This window comes from Gasterosteus aculeatus, chromosome 15, assembly GCF_964276395.1.
Source record: "Gasterosteus aculeatus chromosome 15, fGasAcu3.hap1.1, whole genome shotgun sequence".
In the NCBI taxonomy this organism is placed as follows: Eukaryota; Metazoa; Chordata; class Actinopteri; order Perciformes; family Gasterosteidae; genus Gasterosteus; species Gasterosteus aculeatus.
In genome coordinates, this window is record NC_135703.1 from 1,568,870 (window position 1) to 1,582,007 (window position 13,138).

The following is a 13,138-nucleotide window of genomic DNA, read 5'->3' on the forward strand; positions in this document are numbered from 1 at the left end:
TTTGACTTATAATCGTATATAAACTTGCAGACACTGAATCACATTTCACGAGCTGATGTTTTGTAATAAAAAAAGATCATAAAATACTGACTATAAACTCATCAAAATTTACACCCCTTTTAAAATATAATTATAAGAAATATGGAGGCTGAAGAAATCCAAGAAGCAGCTCTTAACATGTCTCAGTACCTGAAGGCAGGTTTCATTGAATCAAGCACATATCAGAAATAGAGAAGAGATTTAAATCCTCCATCCGATACGAGAGGAACGTTTCTAACTCTCGCAAGTGAAAAATATAATAAATCAGTACACAACAAAGCACCGACAACGAAGAGAAGACTTTTCTAAGAATATTTTATTAGTTATGAGCTGGTATTAGGTCTGTTGTATCTTTCAGTAACAGTTGTCCACATCTGCTTCAGGGCCACTCGGGCCATGAGCAAGGTGATGGTGAAGTTACGTCGGTACCATTCCCTGGACACAGGGAGGAGGGAGCATCAGAGGAAGTGAGCTCAGGTTGAATCCAGTGATACAGTATGACTTTACAAATGTGAAATACAGTTTTAATAAAGACGTTTAGCCTATTTTACTCCTGTAAATTGTTTTATTATAGGAGGGGAGACAAGAGGAGGGAGGGAAACATGGAATGAGAAGAAAGAGGGAGGATGGAAAGGCAAAGAGGGAGGTGGGGAAGAAAAGAGGAGGAAGAAAGGAGACAAATAGTAGAAGGGTGAGGGAGGAGACGAGACAGACGTTATAGGGTGAGGGAGCAAGGAATGATAGAAGGGAAGGAGAGGAAGATGAAGGAGAGGAGGCACAAAGCATTTTAGAGCTTGGTTCCTCTACATTTGCCCAGCGGCATCATGGGAGAAACTCACCGGTTATAATCTCCGTGTCGTTTTCGGTTTGTATCCAGGAAGCGCTTGTAAAACACGGCCATTTCCTCACTGTTCAGGGACCGCCGGCGTCCTGGGGGGGGGGGGGGACACAGGGGACAACTTTGTATTCTCAGTAGGACTCATTTACTTCTTCAATCTCCACGGAAATGAATAAGACAGAAGGAGGAGGAAGAGAAAATAAGGAAGGACAGAGGAAAGGAGTTGAGACATCTCTGTGTGTAGAAGAGCTCGTCCTCACCTTCCTCGTCCCGCATTGTCAAGCCTTTTCTGTTCAGTTGTGAAAAGATGAACTCTTCTTTTTCCTGCAGGGAGCAGAAATATGTATATAGATCAATATTTATTTGTTTTGTGTTCATCCCAGTGGAAATATCCAATAATCCTTCCTCTCGTCCAGAGTTCGTTAGAATTGTTTAATCAATGCATAATAAATATTATGTTGTTGCTGAGGCAGATTGCCCAGAAACCTCATTATACAAAAGTATAAAGTACATTTTATACACAAGCCAAAAAGTCACATATTCCCAGAAAATATAAATACTTTTAATTTGACGGATAATTTGCTGTTAAATAGTATCAAGGCAGGTATTTAAGGCAGACGAATAAAGCCTCCTTATTTATCTGAAACAGCCACCTTTTGTTGTGAGATGCTGCTCTCTGCTGGTGGAAATAAGAACTGCTGTAAGAGCTCAGCATGCAGCGGAGTAGCAGTGACCTCCATTGAGAGGTCAAAGGTCAAGAAGAGACAAGTATAAAAGGCGAGAAAAGAAGGAAGGAGGTGAGGAGAACACTTCTAAGGTCTATAACTCGTCCGTTAACATTGAACGCATCCCTGGTGTGCAGACGGCACGCTGCCCTCCGAGGCTACCTGGCTGAAGCTGATGTTCTGCTTGGTCCAGAAGTTGTGGTTCCAGTCCTCGGTCTCCTGCCTCAGGTGTCTCAGACGTCTCTCCAGCTCCGACTCGTTCTCGGGGACGTGGTAAACGATGGGCCGAATGTTGGAGAGAGGGTTCGGTGGACCGATCCAGTCGTGTGTGGTGCTGGCCGCTGGTCTGAAGGGAGATCTCTGCATAGAGAGAACAGCTGATCAGAGGCGAAGCTACTTTACATGCTACGTTATCTACTACTGCATCTGCGGGTTGGAAATTTAAGTTTTTAAATGAGAAAATAATAGCCAAATAAGAGGAAAAATGGTAGTTGAAAACAATTCTTATTTTGAAATAAATAAAGCTTAAATTATTTTAATCAAACTATTTGAAGGTTTAAAAAAGTGCAGTTCTCTTTTTTTTTCAAGGGAAAACCGTTCTTTATAAATTGCACTCTAATTATTTAACTGGAAATATAAATATTGGCCTATTCTGTATTGGGTTAGAATTTAACCACTAAGACCACTTTGCTTCACTACAAATGTTGAGTTGAGTTTCAGCATTGGAGGTTGAAAGCAGGCCGCTCCTCTGCAGCAAACAACGTAGTAGAAGAAGAAGAAACATTGGAGACACTAAAGAGGCTCAAACCAACAGCTGACAAGCAGGAACCGGCTTATCAGTTCCACCCAGACTGCCGCAGAGGAGCAGAACACACCACGCAGCTCCCGGAGGCCCAAAACAGGTACACACTGTACTGGTAGGACTGGTTACCAGTCAGCTGACTTCTAACCCAGTTTAGTAAATGTTTGTGTTAAAATATACATAGTTTGATCCCGGGGTAAAGGTGTTGATAGAAGTAAATGACAGTGGTGGAGTATATTTAGTATTGTACGGAAATACAAGTGTGAGGTATTTGTGTATTTTATGTATCTTCTCTTCCACTACATCTTAGAGACACACCTATTACACTTTTTTACCTCTCATTACCTCCCTTTGAGTTTTAAACAATACATTATGCGCCGACATTTTTACAGCACAGTAAATACTTTTACTTTGCATGTATTTTTTTTGTGGTGGCATATTTACTTTTCCTCACAGATCTCAGTACCTCGTCCACCAGCAGTCCGCTACTGTAATAACACTATCAGCGGAGACCACGGACATGGCGACCACCCCCGCAACCGTAGCGTAGCAACGCTCAGCGTTACGAACAGCTGACCGAGCGGCCGGCGACGCGGCGGCTCTTAAGTCCATTATTCACCGCGGTGAAGCCTCCCGCATGAGTTAACTGAACGTAAGAGAGCGGATCGCAGCGCGGACCTTGGTTTTTTCGTCCCGCTCGGTTGCCAGTTCGGAGCTGCACTGCCGCGTTTTCAGCGCCGTCAGGCTGCGTGGAGCGCGGTGGGCGAACGCGCCGAACGCCCCGCGCGTCAGAAGGCCCGCTGCCGCCGTGGCCGCCATGTTTATAATCGACGGGAACCTGGCCGGTGTTCCGCCGGGACGCTACGGGGCAGGGACTCCCGGTGTTGATGGTAATCCTCCTTCCTGGGGGTTCGTGTCGGTGTCCTTCTGCGAGCAGGACCAGCAGTCTGGTCACGTGACTCTCAGAAGGGAAAGTGGCGCTTAAAAGCTCTGTCAGCGCAGCCCCTGCTTGAGCGACTCGGGCGGGGTTTCCTCGCGAACTGTATTAAAAGTATTTAAAATCCCGTAAAAGTAAAAGCGCGTTAACATCAAAACGTACCAAAGGTATAATATATATACTAAAACCCATGTCTGAATAATTTGTATTATATTATTGCATTATAACTATTAATGTAATTAATGTGTATGTTATTGTTACAGCTGCTGAAGTTCACACAAGGACACATTATTTTACGTTATATACGTAAAAATAATGAAGAAATACATAATAATAAATCAATAATAATAATAAAATATGATTCATTGATGTAGATTAAATACAGTGTTACTAAAGGTAATTGAATAGAGTATATTGTCATATTTTGAAAGACGTCAGTCTGATAATTAATTATTTTAGTGAAGTATTTTTAGTAATGTTATTGACCGTTTAACTTAAAGACGAGTTATAAGAAAATACATCACCATCTCCTTATCATAAAATATCTATTTAACTTAATGCAATGAAAAATTAAATGTTTTTCACATTTATTTTACAACATATGTAAGAAAATCAATACACAAAGTGAATCCAGAATCTAATCTAATCTGACATTATACAACGTGAACCAATTTCTTTGAGCAATACTTTGTAAAAACGTTGTTCACAAACAACATCAAAACGAGCACGATTAAGAAATGATGTTGCTGCTTTTCATTTCTTTGGGTGAACTCGAAGGGAGCGTCACACCCGCCCTCGCTCTTAAAATCAAACGGCATCACCACACGTAAAATGGAGCGCTCTCTGAATTGGACAACCAAAACTTGCACTACGTTAAAAATAGTAAAGTCAAACAACGGTAAAATTACGTTTCTTCTACTTCGATATACATTTATAAGACAATAAATAAACATCACTTGATACTTGGGTATCTCGAGTTAAACAAATGCCGGCAAACCGACTTTTATTTCCTCCCCTAAACGAGCTAAAGCTAAACTCCGCGTAAGTTCACTGGCGTGAGCCGGAAAGTAACTAACGTTTCTAGAAGGTTGCTAGATAGGCTAATGTTTAGCTACAAACGGGGGGAGGTGCGCACTTTTCGGCGACCTTTCAGATGGCTGTACGCTGGTTATGCAGGTAAGGACGAACCCGTTAAAGTGACGGAGCCGGTGTTTGTGTATTTACCCTCCTACCCCGCCCCTCCAAAGAAAGCGGGGACTCATTCGGCCCAAGGTGGGGCTGAGTCAGGTGATGTGGCGCTAGCTTAACGCTCCGACACAATGGCGTTCACGCCGTGCTGCGCGGGGAGCGGCGGCTCGAGCCCCACTTCTCCGTTTAGGTGATCAGGGGGAGAAACGTATTAGAGGAGTAAGTCGGTTTAAAGCGAGAGTCGGGGGAGGGAAGCCCCTCCGGGTGGGGGGGCGGGGGGGCAGTGGGAGGGGCGACACCAGCCCGACCGCAGTCAGTCAGTCAGTCGGTGCTGAAGCTGACCGGAATCTCTCTCTTCGTCTCTCTTTATCTCCCCCCCCTCTTCCTCTCTCTCTCTCTCTCGTGTTTTCTTCTCGGGGCCGGGGGGGTGTGAAGGCTGCTTCGGCTCTCCATCTGGGTGCCACTTGGCTCCACGACCCGCCCTGCCGTGGCCGATGGAAACAGACATCCGTTAAAATGTGCGCGAATGTGTTCGGAGTTTTGAAAAGGTGAGACACGCGCACACGTATGAGTGAATATATATATATATATATATATATATAGATATATAAAGGTATTTGTTAGTCTGCTCGTATGTGCGCGAGGATGCGTCTGTGCCGCAGGTGTGTTGGCTGCGCGTGCTGCAGGGGATGCAGATGTTTCAACGTTACCTTCGCGAACCAGCTGTGCCAGACGGGTTTTGTTCATGTGGTCATAATGCGCAAAGTCGTGCAGGACCGGTGCATCCGGTTGCATGCAGCCGTGCAGGAGAGGTGCTGGTGCGTTTTTATTTCAGGGGGGGGTCGTTGCATGTGCAAGCAGCAGCCCCTTCATGCTGTGTGACTCGTGGGAGGGGAGGTTGTTACTATCGAACCCTTGTCTCAGCTCCAGCACTACTCCCTTATTTCCTTCTTGGATCAAATTAAAGGGTGAGGTGTTCGTCAGGCTCCAGCGGCTCCTGCTGAGATCATCCTGTTAAATACTCCCCATTTGTGAGCTCCGGCTCCGGCGTCAGTCCACTGCTCGGCCCTCCTCGCCCTGTTACATAAAAGTACTTATCGCTGATAACCCAGTCCTGTCTGTTCCAATAAGTGTTAGTGATGCGGGGAACAGCAAACCATCGCATTTTGGGCTTTGTCTTCCTATGCAACAATCCCGTCATGCGTGCACGGCGCCTCCACTGATGAAGGCGTCCGGTCTGGTGATGCGGAGCTTCTCCCTCCTCCAGCTGCGTTCTGTTGCTGAAGCTACAACAGGCTCCTAATCTTAAGCCGCTGTGTCACATCGCACCCTGCAGAGAGAGAGAGGGGGGGTCCACTCAACGCTTTTTGTAGAATACATTTCAGTTCTCGAGTCCAGTAGACTAGAGGTTTGCATGGTGATCACTGATGGATTACAGTGATGGGGCGAAGGCCTCCGGGGGGGTCAAGAGGTCAGATCCTCCGTGTGAAGTGACTGATATCAAGTCAAAGTTCAACAATGTCCTGCTCAAAGTAGACTTCTATAAAGTATCTTCCCGCTGCATCCAATCCAGTATTGGTTTGTTTTTGCCGTTTGGACAGGACACTGTCTGTATGCTGTAGTATTGTGTATATTATCTCACAACAAAAAGGGACACGACACAAAGAGGAAGATGCACAAAACTAGAGAAGCGCGAATCGATTAAAAAAACAACTAGAACTGTAAAGGAGAAATAACAAGCAGGAGATGCAAAATGTCACACAATTACTAACAAGAGATGCTAAATTATTAAAAAACAATCATGAAACCACAAAACGGCCGAGACTTAAAGTTTACCAACAAATGTGAAAGTGGCGAAGAGACGAAGCGTCCGTCTGTCTGCAGAGAGGACAACGTCACATCGCTTCATCACGGAGAAATCTGACAGTTCTTCTCCGCCGGAGTCTACGAAACCTCACGTTTCCCCTCATGTTGAATGTTTGGAGTTCACGTCCTCAAAGACGCCTCTGAGCTCCGTCTCGCTGGCTCGTTTCCTCCTCGGGGGGAGGGGGGGGGGCGGAGAGCGGTCGCTATCCTGCCGGCCGCCTTCGTCTAGACGGCCTCGATCCGATGCACCAGCGCCAAGAATTTAATATCGATATATTACGTTTGTCTCTACTGCGCAGGCTCAACACGCTTAGTTTCACTTTGGGTTTATGATGAAGTACGAAAGAGATCAGAAGAGAAAAACATAAAATACACCTCAGATTTTAAGAAGAAAGGACATTTAAAAACTAGTTTCAATAAACTGCTTATTAAGGATGTTTCACAGCAATAACAAAATGCCTTTTTGGAGACTAAGAGCAGCGTTTACTTACTTACTTACTACTATGAGATATATTCTCTGTTCAGATATTTTAGTTAAATAAAGTCATTGTCAAATACACTTCTTCGTTTATTTTTATCGCTGCTATTTAACACTTTTCTTTGGATGTTGCGGCTCAGAAAAGGCCGTCATGTTGCGTCGTTCCTCCTGGTCTTTAAGCCGATGACTCTCTGACACGTTTAAGGTGACGGACTGCCAGCAAATGGAAGATACGACACTTCTTCCTTTTGTCTCCCGATTATTTTCCTTGTTTTTGTGGTTGGTGATCTCAGAAGGTCGCATGTGTTGTTGTTGATTCATGAAATGCTTTCGTGTCACCGCAGGTCGGTACTAAGCGGCGTGTTGTAGGTGTGGAGCGGTCGGCCGAGGTCGCCGCTCGTCTCCGTGCCAGCGGCTCTGGCAGCGATCCAGACTTTAGTCGGGGGTCTCGTTGCACCAGCGTGGGCTGTGAATAAACCCACTCATTCTGGCCAGTAAACGGTGTTTACATGCACCAGTTTCTTGCTCTAATTCTGGAAGGAGAACACGGCCAATAAGCCGCGTGAACGTGGCTCATGAATGTTCCCATGGTGACGCCGTGTTTGACAAGTTGTAACCGAAACGTGAAATTTATCTCATCGGAAAACAGAAAAGTGCAACGACAGCAGGAGCTTTGGACTTCTTTGCTTAAAATGTCGTTGTTTCATTGTGATATTTGCTCGTATCCGACCAGAGACGAGCCTCTGCAGCTCCGCTGTGAGTCGTGAACGCAGTCATTCTGAATGACTCTAATATGATACGGGGTGCTCTAATATGCTCTAATATCGGCTTGTGTGGATCTATTATCCGTTTAATTCGCAATATCTAAAGGGAAGTGAGCCATGAAAGCCTCTATATCATCACATGGGGAATAAAGAGCGTTGAGGAGAAGGCATCTGAGGCTCCGCTGTGGTCGTCTGACTTCCTGCTTCCTCTGCGTCTCCTCCAGCCTGTTTGGGAAGCCCTTTGATGGTGGGAAGAGGATGGACCATGGCGGCCCGCAGCAGCACCAGCATCCGACGGAGCAGCAGCAGCCGTATCACCAGCAGCACCCCGCCATGACGCGGCTGTACGAGGTGCACGGCGAGGTGGCGTCTCTGGGGCCCCAGGTGTGCACCTTCAGCGGCCTGCAGGACGACCGCGACTACAAGCGCCTGGAGCGCGAGCTGACGCGCCTGCTGCTGCAGGTGGACCAGGTGGACACGGAGGGCAAGCCCGAGCTGCAGGGGGCGCGGAAGAGAGCGGCGCAGGAGGTGGAGGGCCTCCTGCGCTACCTGGAGGAGAACGCCACCCACCCGTCCCGCGCCGTCATCGAGGAGGTGAGCGACGAGGCGCGGCAGCTGGTGGACGACCGCGTGGTGGCGCCGCAGCGGTCCGGCGGCACGGCCGAGATCAACGACGAGCTGGTGGACGCCCTGCAGGTGATGGTGCTGCGGCTCACCCAGGTCAAGACGGAGGGGAGGGTGCCGCTGCGCAAGGCGCGCTACCGGGCGCTGACGCGCCTCTGCGCCGTGCAGGACGTGATCGAGGGCCGCACGGAGCAGCAGACGCTCTCGCTGCCGCTGCCGGGGGAAACGCACGAGGCCGTGCACCGCATCAACCAGGTGATGGTGAAGGTGAGCGTGGCGCGCGGCCAGCTGGTGGCGCTGCTCATGGGCCTCAGCGGCAGGGACAGCTGCGCCCACCTGTCGCGCCTCCTGACGGAGATGCAGGCGGAGCTCGACGCGCTGGATGTTTCCGGCGACGCGGCGATCCGAAACTACAGGAAACAAGTTGTGGAGGAGATAAACGGGCTGCTGAAGCACCTGGACCTGGAGGGGGAGGGAGAAGACACGCGCAGGTACGTCACTCAAAGGGGGGGCGGGGGGGGGAGGGGCCTAAATGTGAATGTTGGATTAGAAGATATACAACTAAACAGACACGCTCTATTTCTTTAAAGTGTGACGCTGCGCTCGCTGCAGTGCACTCGAGCTGATGATGCGTCCCCCGTAGCTGGGGGGGAGGAAGAGGGAGGGGGGATTGTTGAATTCTGATTTGAATCTCGCTGCACCGTCCAGAGTAAATAACGCTCTCATAGCAGCAACACACCTATTGCTCGCTCATGTACAAGCACCACTTCATTCACACGTTTGTCTTTGTGCCGCTCGGATTGAATTGTGGTAAAAGAAGGTTGTTTGGTGAAGTATGAAATGAAAGAGTAGCAATCCCATAGATTCATAACCATGCTTCTTGACTTGTGCTTTTATTTTGGTGGGGAGTTAGAGCTGAGCGGCGCCATAAAACCAAACTAACAAACGAGTTATTTTCGGTTTCTTATTTCTAATTCTTCATATTGATATCAGCAAGTATCCACATCACTGCGGAGGGTTTGAATCATTGACTCTGACGTACAAATACTTTGTTCTTCGCACTCGTTCAGTGTTTTTTGTGTCTTCAGGTACGACCTGGGTCAGAATAACTCCATCAGGGAGATCGAGGCGGTGCGAGCTCACGTCTCCCACCTGCGGGACGGCGTCCTGCGGCACTGCGTGATGGGCGACCTGAGCTTCAGGCCCAAAGCCGAGCTGCAGGGCCTCCTCACCCACCTGGACCAAGTGGACACGGCCAAGAACCCGTGCATCCGCGAGGCCCGCCGCCGCGCCGTGGTGGAGGTCCAGGCCATCATCACCTTCCTGGACCTCCGCGAGGCCCTGGCTCGCCGCCAGCCGGGCCCCGGCGAGCACCCGGCGCACCGGGCGGTGTGGCTGGTCCTGGGGAGCCTCTCGGACCTCCAGGCCCAGGCGCTGGGCTTCGACGGCAAGCGGGTCGACAAGAGCTACATCCTGCTGGAGGAGCTGCTGACCAAGCAGCTGCTGGCGCTGGACGCCGTGGACCCGCAGGGCGACGACACCACCAAGATGGCGCGGAAGCAGGCGGTGAAGTTCGCCCAGAACATTCTCAACTACCTGGACATGAAGACGGACGAGTGGGAGTACTGATAAACAGGGAGGAGGAGCCAATAATCTGTATATAAAAGACAAACTAAACTCTAACTGGTATGCTATCATTCCACGGGCTGTACATATGGACTCCAATCCCCAGAATGCACTGCGGCGGCGCTTTCCTTTCATCCCTTTTTTGTGGTAGATGTTCTGAGAAGAACAAGGAGAACTCCTTTTGTGGAACAACAATTGAAGATTTTGTTCCATAATCTCCCAGATGTGTGTGCGATGTGTCGTCTGTCATTGTGTGCGATGTGTTGTCTGTCATTGTGTGTGTGTGTGTGTGTGTGGCCCGGCTGGTGGTCCTGTCCTCAGACCGCTCTGGGTATCGATGCAGGGCGACGGATCGCTCGGCTGTGGCCGTCGCGTCGGGCCTGATTCTCATGGAGGCTCACGGCTGTGTTAAATACAGCGGCCTAATTAGGGAAAGGGTCCGTCGCCCCTGGCAACCGCCGCGCGCCGCGCGGTTGGTGAACCGCCTGTTTACTTAAATTTTTCGTGCCGTTTCGTGCAGGAATCAAACCGTTTCTGTTTGAGAAGCGACGTGGAAGAGGAGGAGGCGGAGCTGAGTGCGTGAGGTCAGAGGACCCGTGTCTCCGGGCCCATAAATCAGCTGACCGGCGAGGAGACGAGAGGACGCTGGAGGAGACGTGGGGGCTGTTGTTGTTGTTTTTTAATTCAGCCATCGAAGAAGAGGACTGCTGCTGCTTTTAGTTCCTGCACACACTTTGTACCGAGAGGAGAAGTGGGACTGGGGGGAGGAAGGGGGGAAGGAAGAGGAAGGCGGCGATATCCTCCTGATTGACACATCGAGGCTGAAGCCCACAGGCCCGGCAGTCGTGTCCTGGTGGGGGGGTCGATGTGTTGATCGTGATCGCAGTCGACAGCCTTCTAGAAACTTCTCTAAGGTCGAGGAGGAGGAGGAGGGGGGAGGGGGGAGAGGGAGAGGGAGAAGAGGGAGTCCAAATTCTCTGTGCCTTTATTTTCACCCTTCCATTTAAACCTGAAATAAGACGGAGAGAAGTTTTCACTACCAGATTAAAAAGGTGAAAGACGCCTGTAAGAAGGACGGTTTCTTTTAACATTGTGAAATCTGCCCTTTCTGTTCAGTTCTCTTCGTCCAACGAGCCCAGTTATCTATCTGGTATTTATATTTAGTGAAATTGTTTATTTCACTGACCTGGTAAAAGTTTGTTTTTGTCAACGTCTGTTAAAAATTAACTTTGAACCTCAATTCTTAAGCTACTGAGAAGGAATAAGACATTTCAACTGCAGATGAAAACCATGTGATACGATGCAAACAAGTAATAAATGAAGTATCTTTACAGATTAAAGAACCCGGCAGAATGTAAAGCAGTTAAAACCGGCTCCACCTTTAAAGAGGTGAACACAATAATGCAACAATTAACAATACAGTCCAGGAATGTATGTATTGTCAAAAGAGCCTTTCTGTATATTAGAGACTACACAGCTGGAAGCACCATCTTCTAAATGTTAAGCCCGAGGAGGTCTTTGTCTGCGAGACGAGTGTATGTGGCCCCCGGGTTCCTTTACACATCTGGATTAATGAGAACTGTCCACAGCGTGAGGCTTTCTGGGTTTCTGCGGTCTGAAAAAACGTATTAACCGCTGCATGAAGGTTTGTCAGTAGTGTGATGAAGGAGAAGTTGAAATGAGAGGAAACAGCGTATTTCTGGGGACTATTTTCAGCGGCGGAGGAATCCACAAGTCTGAGCGACGCCCCCTTTTTCTGAGAGTGGCATTTAATAAATCTCCAATCCTAAAATAGAAGAACTCTGTCTTCTCCACCCGGACGTCTTGTATTCCCTCTCACACACACACAGCTCTGAGTATCTGAACCTGCAGTCCATTAGTGGGACCCGGGGGGGTGGGGGGGGCAGGTGGGGAGGGGGGTGACCTCCATCAGTCCTTCTCGATGCGTTCACAAGAAACAGAGTGCAGGTTTTGACATTTTATTTGAATGTAGTCTTCGGAGAATGTTTCGTTTTTGTTCATCGCACCAAAGTTGATTCCAGAGAGCTTAGAAATGAGGAAGGTGGAGGCTCAGGAGCAAGTTCGGCTTACTCCACCCAAAGACGAACACCTTTGAGCTTGTTAAGCTGCAGGTCAAAGGTCAGCAGCCGGTTGCACCAGCTGAGGTTTGATTGTACGTCATCAGTTTAATATTAATACATTATTTAAAATGACAGTAGTACACTGGATAACCCACATTATGAGTTTTTTGTTGCTAATAATCTGTACTTTGATTTGTAATGCAGTATTTCTACACTCATATTGGTACTTTTACTTAAACAACTGGCTTGAAAACTTCTTTCACCACTGAATTAATGCCAAACCTCCATATTTCCAAATTTTCCCTCTATTTGCTTTTTATATATGCGATCTTTATGCTAAGCTAAGTTAGCTGGCTGCTAACGGTAGCGTATTTGATCACGCAGATGCCCCGAGAGAGGCGTCCATCTTCTCAGCGAACAGCCGGCGAGAAAAGCGAACACGCATTCTTTGCAAAATATCGAACTGTCGCGTTTTAATTCAACCCGAGCGGTCGTAGAGTCGTAGAGATTCCTCGGCTGCGTTTCAGAATTCCCGCCTCTAGCTGGTGCAACGTGGCGCTCGATCCAGCAGCGGTGGATTAAACGTGGTGAAACACGAAGAAATGAGGACGCGAAAAAGTAGAAATCCTCCAAAAAAGAAATCGATCTTCCGTTAGCGAACCGTAGCTAATAGTTATTTTACTCTTCTTTCTGCCAACGACAGGAAAACGTGTTCTGCGTCGGGGAAAAGGGGGGATTGCAATTGGTAGATTTTCCAAATACGTTTTCTTAAGTCGCCTTTAACTGCATCGATTGTGAAGCGCTTCAACGAAGAAAATTTAAAAAGCACACTAAAAAAAAAAGTTTGTGTGAATGCTCCATGGATGGTTGTGTATTGAATTTGTATTCCCACTACTAAATAAAGACGGCGTGTCTTGAACAGTGTTTGGTGTTGCGGGGTCTTATTTTATTTTAGTTGATGTATTCCTGGCTGCTCTCCAGAGAAAACTAAAACTTTCTTTGAAAAGAAGCTAAAAAAAAACACTCTAGGTTATTTTAAGAAAAAACAAGCAGCAGCTCAGCCGGATGGAAGTCGTCTTCACGCACCACCAGCTCCCCCTCAGAGGAGGAGGAAGAGGAGGAGGAGCATTCAGGGCCTTTTAATGGCGGTCTGAGGGGTTTCAGTCAATT

General features: G+C 48.0%; 2 protein-coding genes across 5 annotated transcripts; one reads left to right on the top strand and one right to left on the bottom strand.

Moving 5' to 3' along the window:
* Positions 1-340: 340 nt before the first annotated feature.
* coa8 (cytochrome c oxidase assembly factor 8) lies at positions 341-3,448 on the bottom strand. The gene is made up of 5 exons (XM_040199844.2): positions 3,083-3,448; positions 1,765-1,962; positions 1,138-1,201; positions 879-969; positions 341-474 (listed from the first exon to the last, which is right to left on the bottom strand). The coding sequence occupies exons 1-5, from the start codon at positions 3,221-3,223 to the stop codon at positions 363-365; spliced, it is 606 nt and encodes a 201-aa protein (XP_040055778.2). The 5' UTR covers positions 3,224-3,448; the 3' UTR covers positions 341-362.
* Positions 2,377-12,892, top strand: bag5 (BCL2 associated athanogene 5). 4 transcript variants are annotated; one of them, XM_078089233.1, is made up of 4 exons: positions 2,377-2,504; positions 4,965-5,077; positions 7,862-8,752; positions 9,350-12,892. In XM_078089233.1, exons 2-4 carry the CDS (start codon positions 5,046-5,048, stop codon positions 9,888-9,890), a joined length of 1,464 nt encoding a protein of 487 aa, XP_077945359.1. In that variant the 5' UTR covers positions 2,377-2,504; positions 4,965-5,045; the 3' UTR covers positions 9,891-12,892. The 4 variants fall into 4 exon arrangements, with proteins under 4 accessions (XP_077945359.1, XP_077945361.1, XP_077945360.1 ...); XM_078089232.1 differs by lacking the exon at positions 2,377-2,504 and adding an exon at positions 4,402-4,517; XM_078089235.1 differs by lacking the exon at positions 4,965-5,077 and having other exon boundaries at positions 2,382-2,504.
* Positions 12,893-13,138: the final 246 nt, after the last annotated feature.

Coding starts and splice junctions, on each gene's coding strand:
- coa8 (XM_040199844.2), bottom strand. CDS start 3,223: ATGGCGGCCACGGCGGCAGCGGGCCTTCTGACGCGCGGGGCGTTCGGC. Junction 1,202..1,764: donor AGAACATCAGCTTCAGCCAG/GTAGCCTCGGAG, acceptor TGCTCCCTGCAG/GAAAAAGAAGAGTTCATCTT. Junction 970..1,137: donor GACAATGCGGGACGAGGAAG/GTGAGGACGAGC, acceptor CCCCCCCCCCAG/GACGCCGGCGGTCCCTGAAC.
- bag5 (XM_078089232.1), top strand. Junction 5,078..7,861: donor GTGTTCGGAGTTTTGAAAAG/GTGAGACACGCG, acceptor CGTCTCCTCCAG/CCTGTTTGGGAAGCCCTTTG. Junction 8,753..9,349: donor GAGGGAGAAGACACGCGCAG/GTACGTCACTCA, acceptor TTGTGTCTTCAG/GTACGACCTGGGTCAGAATA.